The 27,882-nt window shown below is 40.9% G+C and overlaps 1 protein-coding gene across 3 annotated transcripts in view; it reads right to left on the minus strand.

Annotated features, from left to right (window-relative positions):
- The window catches only part of gria4b (glutamate receptor, ionotropic, AMPA 4b), a 159,574-nt gene that overhangs the window by 44,508 nt on the left and 87,184 nt on the right, over positions 1-27,882 (minus strand). For 2 of the 3 annotated variants that reach the window (XM_031747608.2, XM_031747607.2), the window contains exons 4-9: positions 23,419-23,603; positions 16,754-16,807; positions 15,267-15,425; positions 9,095-9,262; positions 8,432-8,536; positions 3,620-3,730 (exon numbers count right to left, since the gene is read on the minus strand). In XM_031747608.2, the coding sequence (XP_031603468.1) occupies positions 3,620-3,730; positions 8,432-8,536; positions 9,095-9,262; positions 15,267-15,425; positions 16,754-16,807; positions 23,419-23,603 (782 nt within the window). Of the gene's footprint in view, positions 1-1,798; positions 2,777-3,619; positions 3,731-8,431; positions 8,537-9,094; positions 9,263-15,266; positions 15,426-16,753; positions 16,808-23,418; positions 23,604-27,882 lie in introns of those variants that run through there. The other variant, XM_031747609.2, reaches the window with a different exon arrangement.

Here is a 27,882-nt window from a genome sequence, read left to right on the forward strand (position 1 = left end):
CAGCAATTAATTAATTAATCAATAAACAGAACAATAAATAATCAGAATAAGGGAGGATTTGAAGGCAGAAATAATTTAAATAGAAAGGTGATTCCAGAGTTTTAGAGCTGCAACTGTAAGAGACATTCAGGAATTTGGTATTACTAAATGTTACTGGTTAATGCACCTAAGATTATGGCATGTGACGTTAAAAAAGATCTGACTGATAACCTGGAGCAAACCAAATGAAGCTATACACTGAATGATGATGATGTTTCTGCAGCAGCTCTTTGAACCTACTGCAGTCTTTTACTCAGTCCAGCATATACAAAGTTGGAGTAATCCAGTCTGGAAATTGATCTGCTAAATTTTGGGGCTGACACCCCGAGATCTGAATGAGAACGGGTTGTAGGTGCGTTATCAACAGGGATTTTGAGCACCACAGTGGAGCCTAGTAGCAAAATCATTTCCGAAACATTTCACCGCTGTTGCAGGACTTCTCTGTAGTTCCTGCCCTTTGGCAGGTTGATACTGTGCCAAGATGTGTAATGAGGGAGTTTTAAGCCAAGGCACACAACATCAAATCTCACAGCCTTTTTACTGCCCATATAACCACAATCAAACGTCGTCCTTGTCCACGGGAGCTTTTCTGAATATGCATCAAACTCTGGGCAGCTGAAGCCAAAGACTTCACAGGGTTTTAGCTATCTCTTAATGCTTTAGGCTAACAACAAAGAGAACTTAACACCACTTTGAAAACAGTATGACCTTGTGTTGTGACAAGACATAAAAACTCTCCACAGCTTCTATACTTTAAAGGGCACGGTCTGGATTATAACAGATTAGACTGTAGCCATGCTAATCTGCGAGCTCAGCTTTGATGTACTAAAAAAAAATCTGAAAGTTGCTTTCTCATTTTAAGTGGACTGCAGTGAGTATCTGCCACTAAATACATGGATTACTGGCAGGTGAAGGTGAAGTATTTTTTGCACTGGTGGACTGTCGTGTCATTTTTATTTATAAGAAAGCCTTTCTTATAAAATCATACAACTTTGTGGACAAGAAACAACAGAAATATGGCCTCAGGACAGGTTCAGGTCTGAAGTATGGGGGCACCTGGTGGACCCGCTTGGATTATGCGAAAGCAAGGGCAGAGTTAAGCCGTCAGCTTTGGGCCAAAAGCAGCCGTCAAATCTGACAAACAAGTGGGAACACAACACACAGCTAAACTGTGCAAGGAAAAAAATTAGGAAGACAAAACAAGCTGCAAAAAATAAGGTAAAAACCATCAAATATCATGGATTCTCCAACTGTGGTTTGGTTTAGTGTGTGCTTGACATTTTTTGTGTTGTTTAAATACACACAACTCTTAAAAGTTTAAGATAAGGGAAGAGCCCTTAAACGGTTTCTGGGATTTTATTTTATTTAAATGTGGTGGCATTGGCTGTTGGCATGGGTGTTTCCGGACCAAACCAGCAACTTATAGTGACTTTGTGAGAAAGATGGCTGCCCTGTAACAATGTGCAAACCACATGAAAGAACATGATTCAACCATTTAAGGAACAGAATCCAGTCTGGGTATGACCTTAAAGATTTTTTATTCTGCTGATGGGTCAAACAATGTCTCACACATTCTTGATTTTAAGATAAAAAGTTAAATTTCATTGTTTCACATCTAGAATTAGCACAAGAGCTTTGAATGCATGTTAATTTATTGAAAATTGAATAGTTTTATTTACAATGATGCATTAAGGAAGACTACACCAAATCCTCTTGTCCCTCCCTAAATCTTTCAAAACATATTTTTTTTCCAGGAGGGGGCTGGTGCCACCCCATGCCCCCCCTTTAGCCATGCCCCAGTCTCCAGGTTTCCCGGAGCAACTAGTGTAGGCCTGATAATCAGCAAGCATATTTCACGACATGTTAAACTGCTACTTTGCAAAGGGTTCTTAAAACGTATTAAGACACAGATGGATGTAATATAAAACTTGGACGCTTCATTAAGTTTATGCTAAGCCAACATTACTCTCACAAACACGCAGAACAAACATTCAAAGCAGGAATGAAAGGCAGCCGTCACAATGTAACTATATTATCATGCTGCACAAAAGCATGATGGATATGAACTGGGATGATTATGAGAGCATTAGTCTTTCTAAGCTGTTTTAAGGCTTACAGGAAGCTCTCGGAGTGTGTAATGTACTGTACGGTAGAGCAGGTAGTAGGAGAAGGTGACAGGTTGAGACAACATGTATATTTATATGCTGCCACTTCCTCACTTTGCGCTTCAGGCTCTGGAGATCTTTGCAAAATACTACAATCGCAAACTGGGGTGATTCTCGAGCTGTGATTGGCCACACAGACACATCAAGCATGACAATGCGTGACACTACCACACACACACATTAGCAGGTGCAGTTGGAGCTTGTTTATGCTAGAAATCAGATGCTGTGATGGTAGAAGTGCGGGGATCCATTTAGGCCTCAATGGGTGTCCATCCATGAGCGTGTCCTTAAAAAACAGAAAAGAAAAGAGGACTGTCTTTTTCCCCTCCATTTGCATTTTATTATCCTCTCGAGGGACTCCATTATGGCTCTGAGCGGCTCCATTTCTTGTTCAGATTTCTGAAACAGGGTATCCATTAACACAGTTGCTGTGTCTCTCCTCTCGCCCAGTGTCTTTAGGGCTTCATTTTGGCTCAGGCTGCTGTGTCCATCACTCTGCCATTAAGGGCTTTCATATCCTGCTTGCGTCCAACTGGGGATCAGTTTCTTAAAATGGGGTTCCTCATCAGGGGCTGAAAAGAGGGAGGATTTTGCTGAGCTGTGACTCTCCATTCCCACTTCCTTACCTTCCTTCCTTCCTCCCCTCAGATGCTACATTTACATCTGGCTGCTTTACTCTATTCAGCCACCGCAGAGTCGCTGCTACAGCTTGAGATTCGCATGCCATGCAAAGGCAATTCAGTGTGTGTGAAATGCTTTTGTAGATGTATGGCACTGCTTTATAAAATGCAATAAGAATAAAAAAAACCCTCAATAACAACAGCTGTTTATGATGTTTATTGGTGCAATAAAGGAAAATCTAAGTGACGGCAGTTAGTTCTGCAGCTGTGTTATGTTTTATTGAAATTTCCGTTGAAGTAATAAAAATAAATCCCCTTTCCTTAAGAGTTTTTTAAAAATAGAACATTCTGTAACTAAGCAGACTTATCCCTAAAATCTGGTCACTTGTAGCGTAGAATTTAAAGGTTTTTAAGGGTTATAAAAGTGCCAAATTGTGAGCACTGAACTTGAATATGTGCTCTTGCCAATTTAATCTGGCTGCTGCTTAAAATTTTACCACTAAAGATGCCCTTTATATTTGAAAACATGTAAAAACAAAAAAAGTACTTCAGAAAAACAAACCAGAAACACTTTGCAAGCAAAAAGTGCAGCCGACCGTCATGTTTTTCGTATCAGTGTCAGAGATTTGTGATGTATGATGTGTATCCACTAAATCTGACACTCCTGGCTCTGCATATGAATCAGTGTAATCTGCAGAGGCACTTGTTAATAACACTTCCTGGCATTACAAATTACTTTGAATATTACTGCATGCATGAGTGTGCGCGTTGGTTGAGGACATGCCGGTCTCTTACCATGATTGTAGTGACTACAACGGTTCGATTTTCCATGCCAGAAGTGTCATTTGGAAGCAACGGAGAGTCCTGGATCAGCACCAGTTTGTCTGCGTCGTTCCAGTAGCCGATCTGCAGTGAAAATAAAAACGTGAGATCAAGCTCCGAAGCGTGCATAGATTCATAATAATACGCTATATAATCCACATGCTTGGGTGGGTGTATGTATTATGTATTATGATGATGCAATCCCTAATACCGTGGGAGCTATTTTACTTGATGCAAGTGGATGTAACTGGAGAGGAAAGCTTTGTTTTTACTGCAGCGTGAAGCTTAATTTATGCAGCTCAGTGTTGGCGTTACAAGTGATTTGTTCAAATAGTGGACACGTTTCTATCATATTGTAGGCACCCTGATAGTGATCATATTATATTATTTCCCATTTATTAACATCACTTTTATACTGTTAATTTGTTGGATAGTGTTGGACGTTTCAAACAATGGGATCAGCATTTAAGTAAAAATCATCCAGATGAGCCAAAAACTCTAAAAGCTCGCTTTGTATGTTTTCTGGCATGTGTATGGTTTCCCTTGTATGGTTTCAGACATGAGCCAGAGCTGAGATCAGGCGGTGTGGTTTACAAGCACTGCTTGGGGAAGCCCAGCAAAGGGCAACCAATCAGAATAAAGTGGTCTTTTAGGGAGGTGTGGCTTAAAGAAATGCATGTATCATTGGGCTAATATAACAATCAAATGTAGTACACACATATTGTGACATATAACAAGAAGCAACATACACTGTGTGACATATAAAGGACAAATCATTATGATTTTTTTTCGTAATTCATAATGTGTATGGGCTCTATATACATATATACACACACATATATATATATATACATATACATATAGATATATAGAGTAATATTTACCTCATTAGGGCTTTTAGAAATGTTTTAACACTTCAGTTTTTTTAAATAGAGGATAAAAGGCACCATTAAATACAAGAATACAATTTTCCAGGATAAAGTTAAAAGTGACATAATCGCAACTCCGTGATTCCTTTACTTCTTGGTTGATGCTTTGAAATGCATCTCTCACTGTTGTGTAGACTGTGACGGCTCATGTTTCACATACGGTGTAAGTGACCTACATATGTCTTTGTGCACACGAGGCAGCTCAAGATGATGAAAGCTGATGAATCCAGAGCTTGGAAAACACTTTTAAGAATACCTTGGGTTGAGATTCCCAAGACCGGGTACCATTATACTAAAGTTGGCAAGAGTAAGGCTGCAACTGTTGGAGCTATTAATACAAGAATACAACAGTATTTTTAAGTATTTTTCCCCAGGCACAGCTGTGAAACTTGGTACAATGTCTATTAATAATTGCTAATGGCATCTTCTCCTGAAAGGAGGTGCTGTTTAAAAAAGCACATTAAACTCAAATGCCCCCCTTTTTTAAAATTAACTTCCAGGTTTTAGTTATTTAACTATACGTCACAAATACATAAAGTATCATCATATCACGCTGAGGAAAACCAGTTAAAGACAGTAAGCAGTACCATTTGGCCTTAGATTAATATACTTCACACAAGATGCCAGTTTCAAGATCAATGTGGAGTAATATCATGCTCAGCTGACTTTACTGTCTTCATCCTTCATCCAGAAGTCCTTCAGGGGCAAACTGACTGAGCGAAATTGACAGATAGGTTTGCTGTGGCTGTAATATCATAAAATCATTCTGTGGAGAATTTTCAGGGGGACGGAGGCATTTAATTTGCTGCAATCCTGATCTTTGTCCACAGATTTATTTCAATTTATGTTAAAAAAACCCTTTATTTACTTAAAGAAAACCACAAACATTAGGTACCAGGTAATAATTCAACATGTAGATAGCCTTCAATTACTCTGAAGTAATTATTCTGCACTTAAAAATTTTCATTTTAATCTGATCTAAGCTACTGGTGGTGGTATGAACTCACAATTCATAATCATATTTGCAGGTGGGAGTAAAAATGACCTGCTGCTGAAGAAAAAGGACCCTCCCCTGTCAGAGGCATGGCTGGCTCCCTGTACAGATGAATTCTTCTGGTGCTTTCATGTTTTTATTGGGGCAGGGACAAATTCCCCCTTCGTCCACGCCCTGAAGTCGACCCTTATGAGCAGCTACATGTGAGTCATAGTGTAGGTGCTGGGAATAAAGGGCTGTGATTGGCTGATCCCTCCAGTGTGCCGAGGCATCAGGATGATTGAGGGCCACGGAAAATGTAGGAGAGAGGCTGTGACCCACACATGCACACACACACATACATAGACCGTGTCCTGACGGGACCCTCGCCGCGGCCAAAGACAGGCCAAAGCAGCTTTTGATTGATGGGGACTCCTCTCTGCCTCCTCCTCCTCCTCCCCTCCACCTTGATTGCTTTCCATTTCATTTCATCCTTTCGGCATCACTCTCACAAGTGCCCTCTCTCTCACTTTTTCCCCATTTTCCTTGAATTTCATCTACAGACATCCATCCATCCTCTCAAACCAGCAAGCAGAAGATGCTGCAGCTTCCCCGCCACCACAATTTACTTATGATAATAGAGAGCAGCACACTACATGTCGTATCATCCCACTCGCCCAGATACTTCACATGAAGGCAGTCTGCTCGAATCTGCAATGATATATATGGATGAATGAAGAAGGTTTCTTATTTAGTTATAATCAAGCATGCACGCCCACCAGAGGACAGGTCTTTGAAAATGATACGACATTGTATTTAGGAATAAAGTTGCTCGCTGGAAACCTGCAAAATTTGTAACCTGTTGAGCTACACACAAGACCTGTTATGACATGCTGTCAGGCACATCATTCAGAGAGCCAGACAAATAACACGTGGCGTGGCAGAGTAAACTGTCTAACCTTAAAACAAATTCTTAATGTCACAGTGCAGTTTTAATCTAAAAGAATCCCCTGCCTTCATAAAATCCTGACCACATTGTGGTAAAGCAGCTGATTACACACGCTGGGCTGTCAGGCAGGATTCCCTCGTGGGATCATAAACATTTTCCAGCCATTAATTTGGTGAATCCTGCAGAGTTGGATGGAAAGACTGATTTTTACAGTCTCCTCAGAAGTTAGCAACAGATCACATGTCACTGGGATAACATTGTCAGATTACTAAAAAGGAAATGTATATCGTATAGATACATATGTGACAACTTTAAAAATACTAATCAATAAATCAAACTGGACTAATTTTTTTCTTCATGATAACCAGAGATATGAACTACAGCACTGTCTTTGTTTTGCTACTAATTGTAAATGCTAAATATACATACCTGTATTTAATTTGCATTAAATTCAAATATATAATCAAATTTAAAATAAAGTTGCTTTCACGCACGATGTGGCTGCAAATTATTTATTTCTGTTTTTGGCTTTCTGCTGTTATTTATTACAGCAAAGTGGGAGTCTGGAGGGGACTTTAGCCTTTGCTATTTGGGTCGCCAGCTTAAAAAGGTGAGCCATAGCTGTTCCCCCACCCTGTGCTGTGTCCACACAATAGCCAAAGCACAGGATGCTGCTCGGGAGATCTTTCAGACACTGCAGGAGTGACATTTGTTGAACTTTGACAGCTCTGTGCTGTGAAGACTGCCAGCGTGACCAATAGAAAAGAGGCATGTAGCTGACAGGACTCAAGGAAGGAAAATGGAGCAAAAGTTAATGTTGTGTGCCTTCCTTCCCTGAATTATTCAAAACAAGTTTGTGTGAGCGAGGCTTTCGGTTTATCGGGTGATCTATGCTCCCATAGATTCATGGCCACAAGCTGTGGGTAGCAAAATGAGATCATGGAAAAAAGGGGTGGAAATGAGCTTCCTTCCAAAGGGTGGCTGGGCTCATCTGTACTAGGGATTTATACTTCAGTGGGAAATCTACGTGCAAACCCCTCTGAAACCCTACAGCGTAACCTCCCTAGAAACCCAACAACACATCGTAATTTCTGTGCAATTTCTCGCTACTTTGTTGCCTTGATGTTTTAATTATAACCATAATCTCAATAAAAGAAAAGACAATCACAGCATCAATATAAGGACTCAGATGACAGCAAATACCTGGATGGAGACTGATGAAACTATTGGAATTGATGTCAGGGAATGTCAAAAGAAGTGGAAAAACGTGAAGGACTAAAGTGTTTGACCCTGAAAAAAAATCATCACAACAAAGAGCCAAAAAAGTTTCTATTGGACGGCGCTGGCTATAAAACACATGGACACAACCACAGGGTAATTAACATGTAATGCACCAGCAGAAGCATAAATGCTGGTCTCAGTGTAGGTCACTTATGTAGGTTACATCATATCTTCTACAAAGATTCCCCACAGAAGTCTAAATCAGGCCTTAGAGACAGGATGAGGAGCTCGGTCATCTGGGAGGTGCTCAGAGTGGAGTTGGTACTCCTGCACATAGAAACGTGCCAGCACTTCTTAGGAGCCTCATAGATGAGGATTTTTCAGGCATATCCAACCCAGAGACAGAGCTAGAACACAGTGGAGAGATTGTGTCTCTCAGCTGGATTGGGAACGCCCCATCAGAAGAGCTGGAGCTGCTTAGATTGCAGCACCTAAGACTAGGACCTGGATTAGCAGCACAAAATGGATTGAAGTTTGAGTTTGTATTGGGACCACATGGGGTGTATGATGCTTTAATAGTCGTGTAGCTTGTTGTAGGTCTGTGCTGTGTGTAAACGAACTGGATTTTATAAGTCAAATGTGCTAGTGATCATCACCGTTAGCCAAATATTTATCCACAACACAAATGAAAGCAGTGTGGTGTGATGCTTTACCCGTCTGGGTCCATTATTCTTCAGTTCAAACACGTCCATAGTGTAGTTGACCCTGCGGCCATAGTGGTCAAACTGGACATTACCTGTTAGTCCCTGCAGCCGGACCTGCACACAGAAGGGACGAAGACATGTACACACCAGGACATGATATAGTTCCACATAAGCAAATATTGTTTTAGTACACAAAACTGTTGGAGGAAAAGTGCAGCAGGCTGTATCAAGGGATGACACTGCATGCTGCATGATTTGATAAGTCTGGGAGATTTTATTTAATAAGCAGATGTTTGCTAATCCTTTGAGCTTATTGTTGATTTCACCAAGCCAGCCAGCTCTGTCTTCTGAGCATCAGCTGAAACACACTTTCAACTGGTTTGAGGGCATTTAAAGAATAGTTCAATATTTTGGGAAATACGCTTTTCAGAGAGTGAAGCTTTTCTTAATATACTTCTTTGTGCTCTAAGGGGCTCCGCTGTATCTAAAAGCCTCTTTAAAAGTGCAACTGCATGTCGAGGCAACGATCGTGAAGATCAGAGAGCGTCTCCTTTTCAATAACAGACATCCGAGCAGAGGCTCACAGCCACCCGGGCTCTCCATTAAAGGATTAAACAAAGAGGAAGTAGTGAAAAACCTTTGCCGAGTACCTCCACTTATGCTGCGTCTCACCTGTTTTAGAGTCCGCTCCATATCGATGCCCTGGTTCCACGGGGCGGCGGGGTTAGCGAGGCAGTCGCCGGCGTTCCCCCGTCTTGAAATGTCCACCTTTTGCCTGCGCAGGTTCCTGAAGGCCTCGGCCATCACCATCACGCCATCGTATGTCAGCGCCGAGGTGTACTGCAAGACGAAAAGGGGCGATCAGAGATGTTATCCTGTGTTCAGGGGTAGGGCGACACCAGGCCTCAAGGGCCGGTGTCCTGCAGGTTTTAGATGTGTCCTCAACACATCTGGTAATGAACTAATCATTTGATTCAGGTGTGTTGACCCAGGGTGATGCCTCAAACTTGCAGGACACGGGCCCTTGAGGCCTGGAGTTCCCCACCCCTGCTGTATGTGGTCAGTGATGGAAAATGTGTCTATAAAAGAACAACTTAACATCGAATAAAAGCTCTTCAGGATGAAGCAGACTGTATTGAAAGGAAATAAAACCCAGCAGGGACAGATGCCGTGGTTTGTAAATTATAGTCTTTGTAGCTCGAGGCGACCCCGCTGTTCTGCCCGTTTTGGGTAGTGCTGGGGGACGCACACCGGGAAAAGGTATGAGGCCAATTAAATACTGATTTAGCTAGACAGGCAAAATGTTCTGCAATATTTGCTGGTCAAATCTTTTTAAAAACAATCTGCGTAAGGCCGCCTCCGAGAGCGTGCTGACTTTCTGCAGGGCCAAGCAGCGCGCGGTAACGGCCTGGCTGTTAGAGCGAGGCAGCAGTTTTACTCTGCTCATTATTTTCTAGAAATAGAAAAGGAGGAGAGCACATTCCCCACAGTATAAACCTCCCAATTTCCCCTAATCTGTCTTTGACCTGAAGACTCTGCCTCTGCCTTTGCTTCTGATTATTTGGGTCTACAAAAAAAAAAGAAAAGCACTCGCCTCTCTCTCTCATGAGCAATACATTTCCCTAAAACTCACCTCTGGCAGGGCAGAAAAGTAATTGAGTGAATGAGGAACAGGCAGGAAGACGCAGAGTGGGTGGGTGGGTGAGTGAGGGGGGATAGAAAGGGGAAAAGGAGAGCGTTTTGTCCAGCCGGGAAGCAGTCTGGCATTAATTATCCCGAGTAGCAGGAGTTCATTAACTTTGCCTCCGGCCGGGGGTGAATCCTATTCATTAGCCCACTGCTCACGGTGACATTATGGCTCTCTGCAGAGAGTCTGCTGCACTCCATCCCCCTGTTACTCTTTGACAAGCTGCCCCAAGTAACACACACAAACAATCACGGAGTGGGATAAAGTCACTAACAGTCACCGCAGCTATCGGGTTCTTCTCGTCTTCATCCTCACTGCAAATGCTGCCAGGAACTTCTTTTTTTTATTTTTTTTGCAGCTGTGTGCTTACAACCAGACAGACACCAGAACAAATTGAATTCCTTAAGAAATGTTGGTAAGTCAGAGGTCTTTAACCAGGCCAGATGAAGAAAAGTCTACATAATGTTTGCAATCTAAGGTTAGACACTTTTTCTTGGTTTAGAGAAAGAAATGCGCCTCTGACCTTACTGAAGATTTAAAGATAATCTGTCTCGGGCATAAAAGACAACATGTCCCCCATCAGGGTTATTCGAGTCCTGACTCGAGTATTTCAATGATCGTCTTTTTAGTTTTTGGAAAACTGTGCATCACAAACAAAGGGTGTAACTCACCAAGAAACCAAAGACACTGCACATGTAATCACAAGGACTTACACCCTTTATTACTGTGTATTTTAATCTACACAGGGCCATAATTTACAAAATTAAGATCCTGTTGTATTAATTAAGAAGCCACTGAAGCCAGGGGTAGCTCTGACTGAGAAAAAACACTTAAACAGCAGAAACATGTGAAACAGAAGCTTTTTGTCCCCAGCTGAAATTATACCCTGCATAGTAAATCTTTCCAACTCTAATGGGTTTCATTATTTACAAAATGAACATGTTGTTTTATTCAACAAGACCTGAAACTGGTGTTTGGGAACATAAAATCATCAGGAAATGGTTTACTGATGTCACAGGTGATGCTAACAGTAGTGTCACTTTCTCATAGATTTTTATAGAATCGCACTTCTTTCTGTCACTGGAGAAGTCGCCCCCTACTGGCAATAAGAAAAATAATGCAGGTTTTAGGTTGAGGTTTTTACAGAACCCTCTGCAGACTGTAGTCCCGTAAAAACTAAACACATCCCATGACTCAGCAGGTTGCAGAACGACTTTTAACTGCAATAAAGTCATTATTTTCTTGATGACTGTATTTCTGACAGGTGGTCTCACATTTGAATCTAGGATACTTTGGTATACAGAGGAGTTCATGTTGCAGTGCAAGGTGCCCCAGTCCTGTGACTACAAAACAAAACCAACCGTCACCCCTCCACCAACATGCGATGGTATGAGGTATTGTCCTGTGTACTGTGATGAAATATCTCCACTTTGGTCTCTCGTGTCCGTTGTTCTAGACTTCTCGTGGTTTGTCAGATGCAACTTTGAAAACATTAGCTGTGCTGCCGTTGTCTTTTTAGAGAAAAGTAACTTTCTCCTGGTATTCCTTCCAAACTAGCCACACTTGTTCAGTCTTGGCTCTAATTGTGCTTTCATGAACTTTAACATTTGATATGCTACCTGAGGACTGCAGAGTCTGAGATGTAGCTCTTTTTTTTCCTCCTCTCTTTTATTGAGCATTGCACGGTCTGACCTTGGGCTGAATTTGCTGGAATCACCACTCTTGGTAAGATTTTGGCATCTGAATGCTTTATACCAGCAAAGTGGCAAAATGTCTGCTTCCGGTCATATTTGCTGATGATCAGTTCATCAAGTGACTCTGATTATGAGTATTTGCTACTTACTCTTGTAATTGCTATGGAAGCAGTAAGCCTGTACTTAGTTTTTCACTGGGCTGTATAAAATCCTGTCTGGATCTTTTGCCTATAAATCTGCAATTTCACATTCTGGAGTTATCATTTTGATATCCAATCACAATGCAGGAAGACCTGAGAAAATCACATGGCTTTAAAATAGAAGAAGCGAATACTATCATCCAGCAACGATATCTGTTTCTGGCATTATCATTTTATGAAAAAGAGGCAACAAACTACTCAGAACAATGCAATTATACCAGAATAACGCTAATCAGGGTCACCCCATAAATAACCACCAAAAATTAGCCAAGGAAACAGCTTTATGCATTCAAATAAACTGCTTCACCGAGTAGTGTTAATTAATAATAGTTAATTATTTCAATCATCACTTCACAAAGTGACAGTTACACCCAAAACATCTGCCTCTGGCTTCAGATTTGACGTACTGTGTGCTAACTAACTGATAATGCAGATGATATGCAAGCCAACATGATTTAATCTGTTTCGATTTACTGAGGTGTTACACTGTAGGAACTGATGAGCCATATTAACATGTAAAAGATCCCTGGATGAGTCAGGAAGGGCAACTGGAATAAATAAACTTGTGTATTTAAATTAGGTAAGAAAACTCATATAATGTCCTTTCTGGATAAATAAAACTGAAAGTTGGCGTGAGATGTGCTTTAAAGAAGATTAAAAACTAGCATAAAAACATTTTCAATTTTCACTCTGTATGTGTTTATGCAACAGTTTATATTTAATCATTAGCTTTTATTAATCTCTGGCTGTCTTCCACAGCAGGTCTTTTGTCCTGCCCCCTCCCCCAATCGGTTACAGTAGATTGCTGCTCCTCCCCGAGTCTGGTTCTGCGGGAGGTTTCTTCCTGTTAAAAGGGAGTTTTTCCTTGCCACTGTCACCGAGTGGTTGCTCATAGGGGATTTCCTGTGTATTATTGTAGGGTCTTTACCTTACAATATAAAGAATATAAATGAACTGAACTGAAATTGAACTAGTGACTATGATTTAATGCATTTATAAAAAAGCATACCGTCAGATTTATATTCAGATTCCTCCTAATAAACCAAAGCAGCAGCTTCACTGAGAGTAAGTTAATTCACTGAAAGGCTGTTTGTGTTTGCCGCTGCAGGTTAAAATAAGACTGTGTATTAATGCCAGACGTAAATGAGGTATAACATCTCCAGTGTTGTCCTTGTCATGCCAAGCTTACTGTAATACATTGAATAAGAATATCCCATTTACTACCCGACGACTCCTGGAACTTTTAAACGCCAAGTCTTACATCTATCTTTGCAAAGTGAGTAAACATGCCAGGAGAAGGCCTAACTCACCGTCCTGTTAATATATTAGCAGAAAGAAGGGCTGCCTATGACTCAGGCTGTGGACAACTTAGTGGGGAGCAGAGTAATTTAGGCTGAGTGGATTTCCAGGAGAGAGAGCAATTTATCAAGAAACTGAGTGGGGGTAAACACACAGACACACACACACTCACATTTTGCCATGTGATATCGCCCTGTGGTGTAAACTTTTAATTTGAACCACCCCAATCCATCAGATACACACACGCTACACGCACACTGGCTTCTTGACTCACACCACTTCCACTCCACTGCATCTGGTTTTTAAAATAGAAATCTTTGTTGGACACTCGGATGTGCTCGAGGGGGGAGTAGGTTCGCTAACCACCATGGCGTGATGCCTTCTTGCCCCAGTGCTATTCGCAATCTGTGTGGCTGAAAAGGATTTAAAGTGGGTCAGTCTGTCACGTCGCTGCTCGGCAGCAGTGGAAGAGGCAGGAGCTTTATCGATATTCTTTGTGGGTTTCTTGATGCCAAACACGATAACACACATTCATATTTTTCATCTTACATGCCAGCATCCTTAAATATGTCCTCTTTATTTTGTTTTTCGTTTTTCAACTACCCCAGCAGGATTCTTTAAGGAAAATGGTTTTGCATGTTTCAGTCCATTACCTACAAATAGCACGCACACTATTGTTCATATACAGGACATCTGTTTTTGGATACATTTCCCACCCTCCGGGGCCCAAATGCATAAAACTCTCTCTCAGATTTATCACCACAGTTCTCACAAAGGCAGAAATGTGCACAAAGCTTTTCCATCATATTTGTAAACTTTTAGAAGCTCATTCATCGCGACGCTGATTTGCATTCTGAGATTTAACCACAGATGGGATTAAACAGCCCCTTATTTGCACCACAAATTATGAAATGCCAGTGACAAGAACCGACAGAGAAGAAGCACATCATTTTGTCATCATTTAAAAGGTATTTCCTTAAAGGCATTCTCTGGAGGAGTGGACAAAATGCTACATGGGTTGTTTTGAGATCTCAGTTCAGAAATCAGACACACACACAAAAAAAACTGAAGTAAAAAGGAGAACTAAAGCTATCAGCACAAGCAGCGCGACCCATACAATTACAGATAATGATAATAACAATAACAAGACAAAGTAGAGAAGACGAGGACAAAATTAAGTACACACTAAATCATTTGTAGTAACATTTGTGAATGGGGGTTATGTAACACCTTTCCACTTAACCGAGCACTCAGGGTGCTTTCTACCACACACATTCACACGTACAGTGCTTCCTTATCGCTGCCTAAGCACTTTCTAACATTCATGCACACACTCAGGAGCAACTCCGGGTTTATATCTTTCCCAAGGATACGACTGGAGGAGACCAGGGGTAAACATTGATATGGCATAGTATCACAATATTATGAAAGGGACACCAGCATTTAATATCTAACTTTATTATAGAAGAATGAAATGAATGGTTTCAAATAACCCTTAAATACACAAGCGGTCTTTATTTGAGCATTTTCCTGTTTATCTTTTGACCTGGAAATTAGTGGATTTCGCAAATTTCACTAATCCACTGGATAAGCTGAGTCTGTTTACTTGAATTTATTGGCATTGATGTTTGCAACTAAACACTTAATTATAATAATAACAAGCTGACCATATTATAAAAGAGCAATATACTCTGTACAGCACGCTGTCCGTCTCATAATATGCTACACAAGCATTGCTGATGTTGCTAAATGCTTTGCTTTAATATCAAAGGATCTCTGCATCTTCTGTATTTTGCAGTGAAATTTTCACTTCACAAATTATGGGGACGGCAGATTGTACAGGATTTGGATCACTAAAGTATTTGTTACAAATCACTAGAGGTCCGCAGGTAAAACTAGTTGCGCTGTGGGGCTTAAGACAAAAGCTTGTGTTGTACTTCTGCTCTGATTCTGACATGACTCACCTTGGGTGGGGCGTCCGAGCCCGGGTACTCCCTCTGATCCAGTTTATTCCAGCGCTGCATCAGTTTGATGACCATTGGGTTGCTGAAGTCGACCAGCTGGAAGCCCGTCACGTTTGCGCCGCCATGCATAAAGCGTTCCAGGTTGATGTCTTTAAAACCCTTGAGGGACAAGAAGGGGAAAGAGCGGTCACGCCCAGTCACAGATCCATCAGTGGCAGACAGAAACAAGCATGTGGCAGGAAGGACGAGAGGGCGGAGGTATTGCACTTAACAAGTGGAATATCAAAGCCGGTAACTACCAACTGACTGCCACTCATCAACATCAGTTTGAATTTATTTACTGCACTCTTCAGCGTCTATGAGTGCCACATATCACAGCAGCAGCACTGGAGGCAGTGAGTGAGGAAGAAATGTGGTGAGCTGTGCTGAATCTCACAAGACTGTGATCACAGTCATTATAAATGTCTCTTAAAGCAGGGAGTGGATAAAGTCCTTGATCCTGTAGTATACTGCCATCATACAAAATATCTTCAGGTTCTTCTGGTTCACATCGTGTAACAAATGAGGAAAAGTGTAACTGATAAAGCTGATGTTTGAACAGTTTCCCAAAGCTAAAAGTGATATTTTCTTGTGAATGATTCTTCCAGGCGATAGTCACATCCCAAATCTAATCTGTTAAGTAAAACTGTAAGAATCAAATGAAGCAAGTTCATATGTGATTTTTTAAAGTAGTTTCTTATAAATGTAATCGGCCATCGTGCATCTTTCCGCATCTGCAGACTTCCAGACTACAAGACTGGGAAACCTTAGTCATTCATACATACTGGGTTAAAGTCATGAAGCCCAACTGAATATGTCATCAGGCTCCATGTGGAATATATTAAAAACAGTCTAGTTTCACAGATTGATGCCCAGAAGGGACGTTTTGTGTTATTTGCTTTGTTTGACTTTTATTGAAGCCACTTATGTTTTGTGGGTTTTTTTGTAGCTCATATCTGACATTTAAGGGGTCTAAGCATCACAACTATTCTGAATTATTCTACTTAACATAACTCTGTGGATTTTTTGGCCATTTGTAAAAGAAAAAAAATATTTTTTAGTAAAAAATGAGTAAAAAAGATCACAGATTATTTTAATGATTTTCTTTTGGAGGTTTTTGCCAAATCTCTATGGGAGGGTTAGCAAGGAAAACCCTGTTATTGCCACAATTAGTCTCACATTTGTAAATATATTTTAACAGCAGGAGCGGTCTAGCACTACAGAAGCAAAAAAATCCTACTGTTATCAGTTTTAACATCTGCTCCTTGAGCAAGGTCTTCAAATTTAACCACACACAGTCTTGAGATCAGCACCACACGGACTTAAATTACAACGAGCTGGCAGTCAGCAGCATGAGAAAGCAAGCCACAGATGGAGTGAAACAAATACGAAGGACAAAGAGAGACGCAAACAAACAAGGACCCTGACAGGAAGTGTCCGTCCCTCACCAGATTGGCCATGATGTAATGGTAGCCTTTGACGTGTTTCCCGACGCTGACAATCTGCAAGAAGGCAGAGCAGAGCTCAACGTTAATCTGACTGGATTACAGCATAACAAAGCTTAATTAAATTAAATGAGCATGTGACAGGTGAGTGCATGGGCATTGACACCGTGGGTCCATCGGGTTTGACACTCAGACGACTGAACGTCTAAACGAATAAACGGGCGGTCACGTCAGTATGTAAACACTCCACACTTCGAGGGACGTGACAGATCTTCTCAACGCTCTCACTCAACATGCAAACAACCACACAGCTGCATCGTGGTGATAAAAACTCATTTTGAAAGCTGACATCTGCTGGGAAATCCCACTGGACATCTAGGTAATAAGGGCGTGAATCAAGGAGAAAAAAGTGCTTTGAATCCCGGAGAAAAGCCAGGATCGGTATCAGGTCCCCGGCAGCTTAACTGCTGTCAAGACCCGAGCATCAGTTTGAACGCTCTCAGCTCCAATAGTCAAGATTACACTTAAAAAAGCCTTGATTACATCACAACAAAGACCTGTCCATATATTTATAAATGGCTTTCCCACAAATTATTTTCTCAGAAGAAAGAAGTTCCAATCAAAACAATTCACCAAGGATTAGCAATAAAGACAGTTTTCTTCATCCTCCTTCAGTTCTTCAGTCTCTAAGTGGAAACACAAGTTTTTAAAAGAGAAATAAAGAGAGTAAAGTTACCTCAAAGGAAAACAGTTAAACAGTTTCACAAGTAGGGATGCATTTAACTGATGTCCAGGTCAGATATCAGTCATCAGTGATTCATAAAGCTGGATCATGTGATGCCAGGATGAACTATGGGGCTCACGTCTGTGTAGGTTCACGGTCATCCAGGACACGGTCGTCTTAGGAGCTTGAAAAGAAGGTGACTTTGACGAGAAGTGAAACCTCTTCAACAAACTTAAAGAAGTCCACTCGCCTTCTGTTCAAGCTCCAAAGACTTTGGGGCTGATCTATGTAATTTAGTGTACTCGTTGCTAATGGTGGAGTTAACATACCATGGAGAAAGCCGACAGCATAGGATGAGTAATAGGGGTAGTAGGTATGAGGTATTTCACACCTGCCAGACTGAGAGCAGGTGTGAAATTATTTATATGTTTGCAGCTAGTTTTTAACCACAAATTGTGGTCTGGTAAGCTGGAGCAACTAAGAGGTTTCTTATTTTTATCCCTTCATCTTCTACCTCTTATGTGGCTCTAGTTGGGAAGGGGGAGGAGCCTAGCCTGAGATGGCCATATCTCCCTCTCCCCAGACACCTCCCGTAGGTCCTCTGAGTGGAGACTGACATGCCTAAAACATCTAACCTAGATGTTGTTCAATATCTGGCAGGTATCTTGTCAGTTCCTGCGGCTCCTTTCAATATGCCTCTAAAGTTGAGCCCAGGCACTCTTCAGAGGAAGCTCATTTGTGCCATGACATGTGACTATAGGTGAGGGTATTCTATATTCTTGTATATATTCATTTCTTATATTATGAAGAAAGGCAGGGGTACAGCACCCCTGAACATAGATGGATGGATGGACAAATTAATATTTAAGTCTTAAAATAATGTTAATTCATTCCTGATATCAGATCTATACTTCTATCAGCAGACAGCAAAGCAAAGGTACTGCATCAGTGCATCCCCATTTACAAGCACAAACCTAATGAAGGTTGGCTAATTTAACAATCACATACATCTAAACTCAATCACATCTGCCCTTTTACACAATATTATAAATTGCTGTTATCATGTAGTACATGTTTATGCAGATGCTACTGTAGCTATAGAATAAACTCTGTAACTGTTGTTGTTAGAGGGACTCACTGCTGGAGAATTGGTGGCAAATTGGACAGTAATGATATGAAGGAAGATGAGTGTTTGCTGTTCCCTCACACTCTGCATCACTGATGGCTTTTAAAGCCTCTTCTGCCACTGAGGCCGTCACTAATGACCACCACGAGAGCGACCGATGTTTGGCTCACGTCTCACAGTGAGTCAGAGTAGATTTTCGCATAATTTTCATCATTTATCGAATAAAGGCTGCTGCTGCTGCTGCTGCTGCCACGCACTGAACAAACGCTGAATAATGAAGTTATTTCCTTTTTGCCCACATCTGTATATGAAGTGTTCTGCTGGGCATTTATTGTTGACTGAGGATCCAAGAAGTCAGTGCAGGACTGTCAGGGATTTGTCTTTATAAATTTTAATTTAGTTATATTTTCCCTAATACTCCACACGAGGGGAAAAATCCATGTAATTGACTCAAACTGAACTTTTCATAGCTTATTTAATGCTTAAAAAAAAAGTTTATTGGTTGCCTTCTTAGCAGAATTAGCTGTATTGACACTCTCGATGTACGTAACAGAACAGACAACAGACAATAACAACATGTATAACATATTTGTGTTTCGTATTTAATTAAAGGTGTTGGGATAAATTATGGAATAAAAAGGGGATGGATAACTAGTTAATATATATACATGAAGAGTGACTATAAATCCATATAAAAATGTTATATAGATAAATGTACAATAGAAGAAAACTGTATATCAACATGCTTTAATGCTAAAAGTAACACAATTCAGTACAAAGGTGCACCCTGTTGGTTATGTTATAGTGTTAAAGCACCTGACTGTTTACTCAAATGACAGACCAGCATTTTTTTCAATTGGCCAGCAGGGGGCGACTCCAGCTGGTTGAAAAAGAAAGCCTGACTGCACAATTGCTTATGAAAAAAGGATAACGTTTCTCGCTTAATTGGTGCTCTCAGGAAATATTTTCTTGATGTTGTTATTGCTTCACATCGTTTCACATCTCCTTTAATACAGCAGGATGTTCTTTTTGGAAACTGTGGTCCCATTTAGAGGGAAATTGAGACGAAAGCAGGATAAGCTTAATGTATGGCTACCTTGAAGTGGACAAATCTGCACAATATATTTAGGTTTTATTTTTACCTATATAAACAAAAGACGACTAAATTTGTTTTACTTTCTAAAAAATCAAAAGAAAGCATTTATAAATTCTGATCAATCACAACAGCCCAATTTAGGCTGGCCAATGCCTGTGAGGATGAAGTCACTCAATGCAACAAATGCATTTTCTACTGAAAGAAGAAAACCCCAAAAGAAAAATGGACAGAATTTTATTTTTATGTTTCGTTATTACTTTTTAAAACACTTTAAGCTAACTGTGGCTGTGTTCCTGTGTTTATTTTCCAGCTATTGCACAAGTTGTACAGCTCATCTTGCAAATCAGCAACACCCCCGTCTGCAAATGAAGCAGGTTTATGTTCCTAGATTTTATGTTCTGATATTCAAAGTAACATCTGAAAGCTGTGATGCACCGAGTACTGACCGTGCTGGCGATAAGCAGCTAATGAGGCCTAACTATGTATTCAAGTCCTCATTCGGGATCTGGATATTTTAGTAAGCTATTAATGGGAGGACAGCTGGAATGAACACAGGCTAAAATAGATGCTTATGTCTCCGTCAGTAGTTCTGACCACTTCTACACAAAAACATTGCATCATTCCAAAAGCTCTCAATCTGACAGAACCTATCACGTCTGCTCTGGGAGACAACCTGTGCCCTGACATCAAGCAAAGATGGAGCGGGACGTCTGCGGCTCCGTGGGGGCAAAGAGGCACACAAACATTCGTGCATCTGCAAAGTAAATTGTTAGAACTATGACAGATGTCAGGAGTGGAGAGCTCCTGAATAATTGAACAATTACACAGACACCAGTTCCCCCTGGGAAAGATGGAGGGATGAAGGTATGAAGATGAGCAGGAGGAGGAGGAGGAAGAGGAAGGTGCACATCATATTCTGAGTGTGCTTTTGCCAACTAACACCACTGGAGATCAGGACAGACTGTTCTTACATTCAAAACTTCCTAATTAGCACATCCACACTCAAAAACAAAACGAGCAAACACTGAAAGGCTTGCTTGTTTTCTTTGTTTCTGACCTCCAGTTTTGACTGACTTCATTGTGTGAGTACAAAAAGCTTTGGATTTTAAACCGCATGGAAAATGCATCAAAAGGTATCTTCATGCATGCTCAATCATCCAGGTAAGTAAATCCAAAAGGTTGATACTGTTGATTTGGACATAGCGTTTTCAGTGGGGGGTACGCTGGTTTGAGTGGGGAGTCAAGAAATCCATTTATGTGAAAAGGGAAAGACCATCTCTGAATCCAGGAGGGGGCCTGAGGGTAAATCTGTCACCATCTTACAATGCTGTGATTGCAGACATTCCCCAACTCTCTGACTGGTACTCATGGCCATTGATCAATGAGCTTTGATCAGTTTTTATTAATTTGTCTCTGAGAAAGTCAACTCGATTCATTTCAGTTTTATTAATATAGCTCTAAATCACAACAACAGTCGCCCCAGGACACTTTATATTTTAAGGTAAGAGCAAAATCTAATTGCTGGGAACATTATGTGACAGAAATGTTTTACCATCTTAGTTCAGATCCAAAGTATCCCATTAAACAGCACTAACCAACCTAAGGTCTAAACTAACCAACCTAAGTTTAAACTAACCAACCTAAGTAACAAACTGAGAAAGTTGTAGATGGATAAATGGTAAAAATACTACATTTTTCAGTGGACTCTGGTCTGGCAGTACATTGGTAAAAATGCTCGAAGTGAAACATACACTTAAACCAATATAGTTTCTATGCCTGTTTGCAAACCAAAGAGCCTAAGAGCACCAAAATTTAAAGGAACCTGCAAAATATCTGCAAAAAACAGATATGAATGCTTGTTTTGATTGTATCAGACATGTTCAGCCTTAGGTAGTGCAACACAAGCTCCATGCAGCGGCATATGAGAGAGAGAGATATCTCTAAAACATGTCAGGACTCATCAAAGCTGCAAACAAGATCAAGTATAACTAACTGCATTGTTCATTTTTAAACCACGCGAATGTAATATTGCTAAAACTTAAACAAGGCCTAGCAAGGCAACAGCCAAGTGCCATCTTTCATCAGTGTGAAGTCTGTGAGACGGGCTGGTGAGCTCAGGCAGAGACGCTAATGGGAATTTGCAGCAGGCTGCAAAACACGGAATCAGATGAGAAAGAGAGAAAACATTTTTTTCTTTATATGCCCCGAGGGAAAACTTTCATTTAATTCATGAATGTGTTTTGGAGTCTAGGACCCAGTTCTTGCTTTACATCCATGGGAAACCGTGACTGATGTTTTAAAACAGACAGCTTGGGTTAGAATTTTACCATTTGCCTTCATTTCTCTTCCAAATAAGTCTGCCTAACCTGGGGGTTTGTTTACAATCTGTCTGTGAGTCTGACTGTTTGCATTTCTTGCCTCATTGGACTTTATTTTGTCGGGACGTTGAATGTGCCGATGTTTGCAATGATTCATAACAGGATCCTGTAAAAACCACAATCAGACCCAGGTATTATCACTTAAAAAGGACATCTTGGGAAAACATCCGGCTCTGCAGTTTCACTTTTGGCCTCTACTAGAGAAGTTCTGCACGATTCAAGGTTAAAAAAAAAATCCACATTTATCTGAAACGAACTGTTTTAGCTCCTCCCCCTGTTAGAGGCAATTACCTTTCTTCTGATTGGCTGCACCTTGCATATAGAAAATTTGGACGTCATGTGGGTGGAGCTTCTGTGCTTAGATAGATGTATATCCCTGAGATGACCAACACTGTGGAACAGAGTGTTTATAGCAGTCAGAAGCCCGAGCTTTTGGTTTACAGCGATTACTTGAACATACAGTGGCCTTATTATTTGCATTTGTTGCTGTGTTTAGGATGAACATACCCGGCTGTAACTGGATGTATATAATGGAAAATAAGGAAAAGCATAATAGGCCCATTATTTTTTATTATTTCTTTAAGTACTATTAGAGGAAAAGACTACAAAAACACATAACTTCAGTGCAATCTATGTTTAGAAGATGACATACTGAAGCAATTGTAAATGTTGCCGTTTAGAAACCCCCCCATATGTTTCATTTATTCTGCAGGTTAAGGGTTAGATTTGCTAAGCGGGCACGGAGCATTATTTAAATACAAATACACAGCCAGTTAATTTTGTTAATAACCAGAAATTCCACCAACAAGCAGCACAAATTAGTGGCTCAAAAATGAGAAGGCGTGATGAAGGAGCAAGTAATGTAAGAATTAAAAAAAATACAGTGTAAACAGAGGTTCATGTGTGGGTTTCTCTCTGAAAAAAGTGTGGCAGCTAAGCTGAACTGTGGCTGAGGTCCTGAGGACTGAGACTCAGGTGGAGCGCAGAGTTATTCCAGAGGAGAGTTGAGCTGCATCTGTGAATACCATCAGACCCCAAGCTGTGCACATGTTAATGAAGATGTTATTATTGAGCTACACTAACACAGTCCTGCTAAAACCCTTTATTTTGAGAGACATTTCAATTAATTTGTAAAGGATCTGATACCAAAAAAGAGTAAAACGTTGCTTGATGTTTGCACACTGCTGGAAATAGCTGTGCACAAACCATGCATGAGGTTTCATTGAAAAAATGGAAGCTTCCATTTGCTGATTCTCCACAGGTAAAAAGGACAAAGACGACCGAGTAATTGTGGTCTGCTAAAACAAAGAACAACCAAATGCTGATGCCAAAAGCTTGCATCACCTGTTCCATCATGTTCTGCAGTCTCTCAGCTTCCACGTCGATGACAAACTTCTTCTCCTGTCGCCGGTCCAGGTCCTCCAGCAGTCGCCGGTAGTTGGCATCGTTGAAGTTTTCCACGCAGATGGCGCTGACTTGCCAGTTGTTTTGTCCTGCCTTCTCCATGATGGCCTGCAGGATGGCGTACCCTGATGTAGTCAGACACACAGGACAAAACAGATCAAACATGGAAGGAAGACGTTCAGGTAAACGCTGTTCATGTATTCACAAACCCATTACTCTAGTTTTGTCAAAGACAAAACTAGACACTGTTAAAACAAGCAGCCAACATGCAGTTTTTCAAATAAATCTGGTGAGTAATTAGTTAGTGTCTAGTTTGTGTCTGTTAAAGATTAACCACTAAAAATCATCCTTATCATACATGGTCATCGTACCAATTCTGCCTTTCATGTGGTTTTGTTGTGACCAGAATAACTCAACTCAGCTGAAATCATCACATAGTGCAGAGAGAAAGAAAGAGACTTTTTTTCTGGATGGGAGCGGAGATGCATTTTGTCCTGTTTATCTCAAACACAAGCTGAGCGATATCAATAAAGTTTTGTGTTCATAAAGTTCAGCTACAGGCCAGATAACATTTATGTGTTTGTGTGAATTTGAATAAAAGGCTTAAAGCTGCCGTGGATTTTCCTCACAATCAGACACATTATGTTGTCATTCAGTATTTATCACCCAAACACACTGTGTGTCTCCTCGAGGCCTCACAATGTGTTGAATGCATTTTCTTCCCCATGAAGTGTTTGTAAAACTAGATTTTAAATATTTAAGAACCTGCATTTGAAAAGCCAGAGCTCTCCTCTGCCTTTTCCGGGTCTATGTTATTTTTTATGGCCTGTTGGTTTTAAAAGCACAAAACTAAGTGACAAAGAAACTCGGTCAAAAACACTTTCCTTATCTGCTCAGGAGCTACTACAGTCGGTTGATTAAGCAAGAAAACACTTGCTTACACTTGCGTGAGGCTGCAAAAGCATTGTGTCAAATCCACAATAAGACAAACTGTCTACAAGTGGAAGAAATTCAAAGCTGCCTCTTCTTTCTTTAAGCGTGAGTATCCTGCAGAGATCATACCGAGAGTACAACATGTAACTTTGAAAGACACGAGAAAGAATCCACACCTAATAGGAAAGTTTGTCCAGAAATCTCATATAACACATGTGCTCATGTGTAAAAGCATGAAAGACCTAAAGACAAAAAGACCAGCTGGATAACCCCAAATGGTATGGGAAAATCCACAGGATGGTGAAGAAAATTCATTTGACATGTTTGTTTTAAACATTTGTTTAAAACAAACATGTCAACATCCTGACCCAGAGGCCAGCTGAGACGCTGAGGCACGAGAGGTGTTCAGTCAAGACATCCTCAAAACACTGAACTGAAACAGCTCTGCAGGAGAACTTTTCCAAGATTCCTCCTCACAGCTGTGACATCCGAGCGTTTACACAGGAAAATGTCTCGTGTTGTTGTTGCTGCTGAAACAGATTTGACAAGTTGCTAAGTTCACTGTTTTCAGCCTGTACTGTGATTGATTACTCAGCGTGTTCAATAAAGACACGACAAGTACAACATATTTGTTTAGTGAAATTGTGTTTATCTATAAGTTCATAAGTAATGTAGTGTTTGGCCGGCCCGGGCATATTAATGGGTGCCCATGTTTGTCTGGTGGCTCATTTTAGGACTTTTTAATTTTTTATTAGTCGAAGACAGCCGAGTCAAACACAGTTTGGGTAAGGGACCACATATAGTCCAGTTTGATCTCAATTTGATCTAAAATTACTGTGAAACATGTATTTAAAAAACATCGCTCATTATCTTTTTCTTTTTTTTTGAAAGTTTGAAAAAATAAACTTTATTGCAGGGCTGACACAGACAGACAACCATTCTCACTCACACAGTTACAAATTAACCTAAAGTATGTCTTTGGACTCTGGCAGGAAGCTGGAGAACCAGAAGAAGCCATGCAGGCACAGAGAGAACACACAGAAAGGCCCGAGCCAGCCCGTGGATTCAAATGCAAACTGCGAGGCGATGGTGTTAACATCACACCACCATGCTGCTGAAACTATAAGACAAACTAAAGACACACCTTACCCAGTGGGCTTTTTGCTATACACAAAAGCATAGCAGTTTTGCATATATATGTAGTATAATTTACTTAACAGAAGTCAGTTCATTTTCCTATTATTGCTTTTTGCTTTTTTTGGCCATTTGACAAACAAAAATGTATTTTAAACTTGTTTAAATTAAACACGTATTACAAATCACAGTCCAGGTGATTTGGCAGAAGCCCAAATCTCTTTTTCCTTGGATGCCAAAATTGTTTTTATATGCAGGAAGAAATCTTATTCTGAATCCTTATCCTAAAAAAATAGCCAGAAAATAGAAGCTATTTCTTTGTAAACTACTTTTCACATTTAATGAATGATTTATTTACAGAATAAATGGCCAGGTTGAGATATATTAAGATAAACTAAGTGGTTCTGGTTCTTATTTAGCAATTTTTTATTCTGCCTGAGCACACAGAGCGTTTTATACTACAAGCCTCCTTCACCCATTCTACAGTAAGTGATTTCTGTCAAACATTCAGACTGCGATAAATCCATCGGGAGCAACTCTGGGTTCACCGTCTTGCCCAAGGATACTTTGGCATGCAGACTGAATCAGCAGGGGATCGAACCACCACCCATCTGATTAGTGAATGATCTGCACAAAGTGCAGTTTCAGAAATATATAAACTTCTCATTTAAGGCTTTTTTAAAATTTTTATGTCTTTATGATCGAAACATGCTTTGAAGTTTCTCTCTCGTGTAAAGCTGGCATCTTCACAAAGTGAACAGCAGTGTAGTGAGTAATTTTACAGCATCACAGGGGTGGCTATGGGGCTTTGTCCCACGAGACACATGTTTGACACCCCTGTTCTATCTTTAGTGCTTTTACAAGTCAACAATCCAATCACTCAGATTTTGAAAGTGCACCAGCTGCTCATCAGCTAACCCCACCATCCCCCGTCTCATGTTTTCCCTGCTGGCTTGCTCACTGGTCACATTGCCGTTGTGGTGGTCCTTAGTATCATTTCACTTCCACCACGGAGAGGATGACATTAACAACCCCGCCACTGCAGAAAGGCGACAGTAGTCCTTCTCCTGCAGCACGTCACACGAGGCTGCAGAGCCGTCACCAGCCACAGTACAAGAAGGTGGAGTTGGAGCTCATCCGCAGGATGACAGAGAAACAGGAGAGCACCTCTGGTATTTCATTTCAGAAATAATTCCATTGGGGTTTACAACCTTTTTCTTGCAGCAGTGACTGTCAATAATTGTGTTTTTACGCACAGTTAGATTCATATTTAAAGTTCAATAACTCTGTCTTGCTACAGTAACAGTCAGTGCTCCCTGAATTTTAATTATAGTCCTGTACATGTTTCCTGAATAAACTGAAGTGGATTTCTTCCAATCTACAATATGGTATGTTGAAGCACATGATGCGATAAAACATATTGTCCATAATTGCTGGTTTGAAACACAAACCGGCTTTTTGCTGGCTCGATGTCGCTGGCAAGACAACCACTTTCCCATGGAAAAGAAACTCTAGTGAAGCTTTTATCCTTTTCCAGCCAGATCCTGGCTTTTGGTCCCGTCAGTCTCTCTGAGTTGGATGCAACACGAGACTCTGGAGGAGGAGACCATCGCTGTCAGGTTTGTGTATGGAGAAGATGAGTGTCAGAGAGGAAACTAGGGAGCTGTGAGGGCGGCTGTTCTCCAGCAGGAACAGATGTCCCCCTTAAACGGACCCTCCTGGTGGCCATCACAATCTGGCAACCCGTCTCCCTTTGCTCCCAATTAGTGGATTAACCTGTGCTCTGGCAACCCAGCTCCCTCTCCACCTTCTCCATCCCCTCCCCAGCCCCTTGCTCCCCATTAGAGGGTTGCCTGTGCCAGGAGGGACTGCTGGTTGAGGCAACACACAGACACACAGGCATGCATCGTGTCAGTATGTCCCCAGTAATTCCTACGGGAAGAACTGGTCATGACAATTTGGCTGTTGGGGAGTCAGACCCCACACTGGAGTGACTTAGTTCTTAATTTTAACAGGAGAAAATTGGAAACAGGAAACTCAGAACGTGGTTCGGTTCCTGGCTCAGCCCATCAAAGTGTCGACCGTGGAATATCTGGGAGGGAAGGAGTTTCATGATGTGAACTGATTCGTTGCTATGGTGTCGTCCTGTTGCAGCACCACACTTGAATTCAGTGAGCTCTTTAAAACGTACAGGGCAGGTGCTTGAGTTTATACAACTGTGGCAATACACCTGAAAAGGTGTGGCCCAATAATTTTGTCCATATAATGTAGTTCTTGACTGACTTACATACTTTGAACTACCCATGAGGTGGAACAACTAACTGTATTTTTAGTGTC

This window comes from Oreochromis aureus, linkage group 10 (genome assembly GCF_013358895.1).
Source record: "Oreochromis aureus strain Israel breed Guangdong linkage group 10, ZZ_aureus, whole genome shotgun sequence".
In the NCBI taxonomy this organism is placed as follows: domain Eukaryota; kingdom Metazoa; phylum Chordata; class Actinopteri; order Cichliformes; family Cichlidae; genus Oreochromis; species Oreochromis aureus.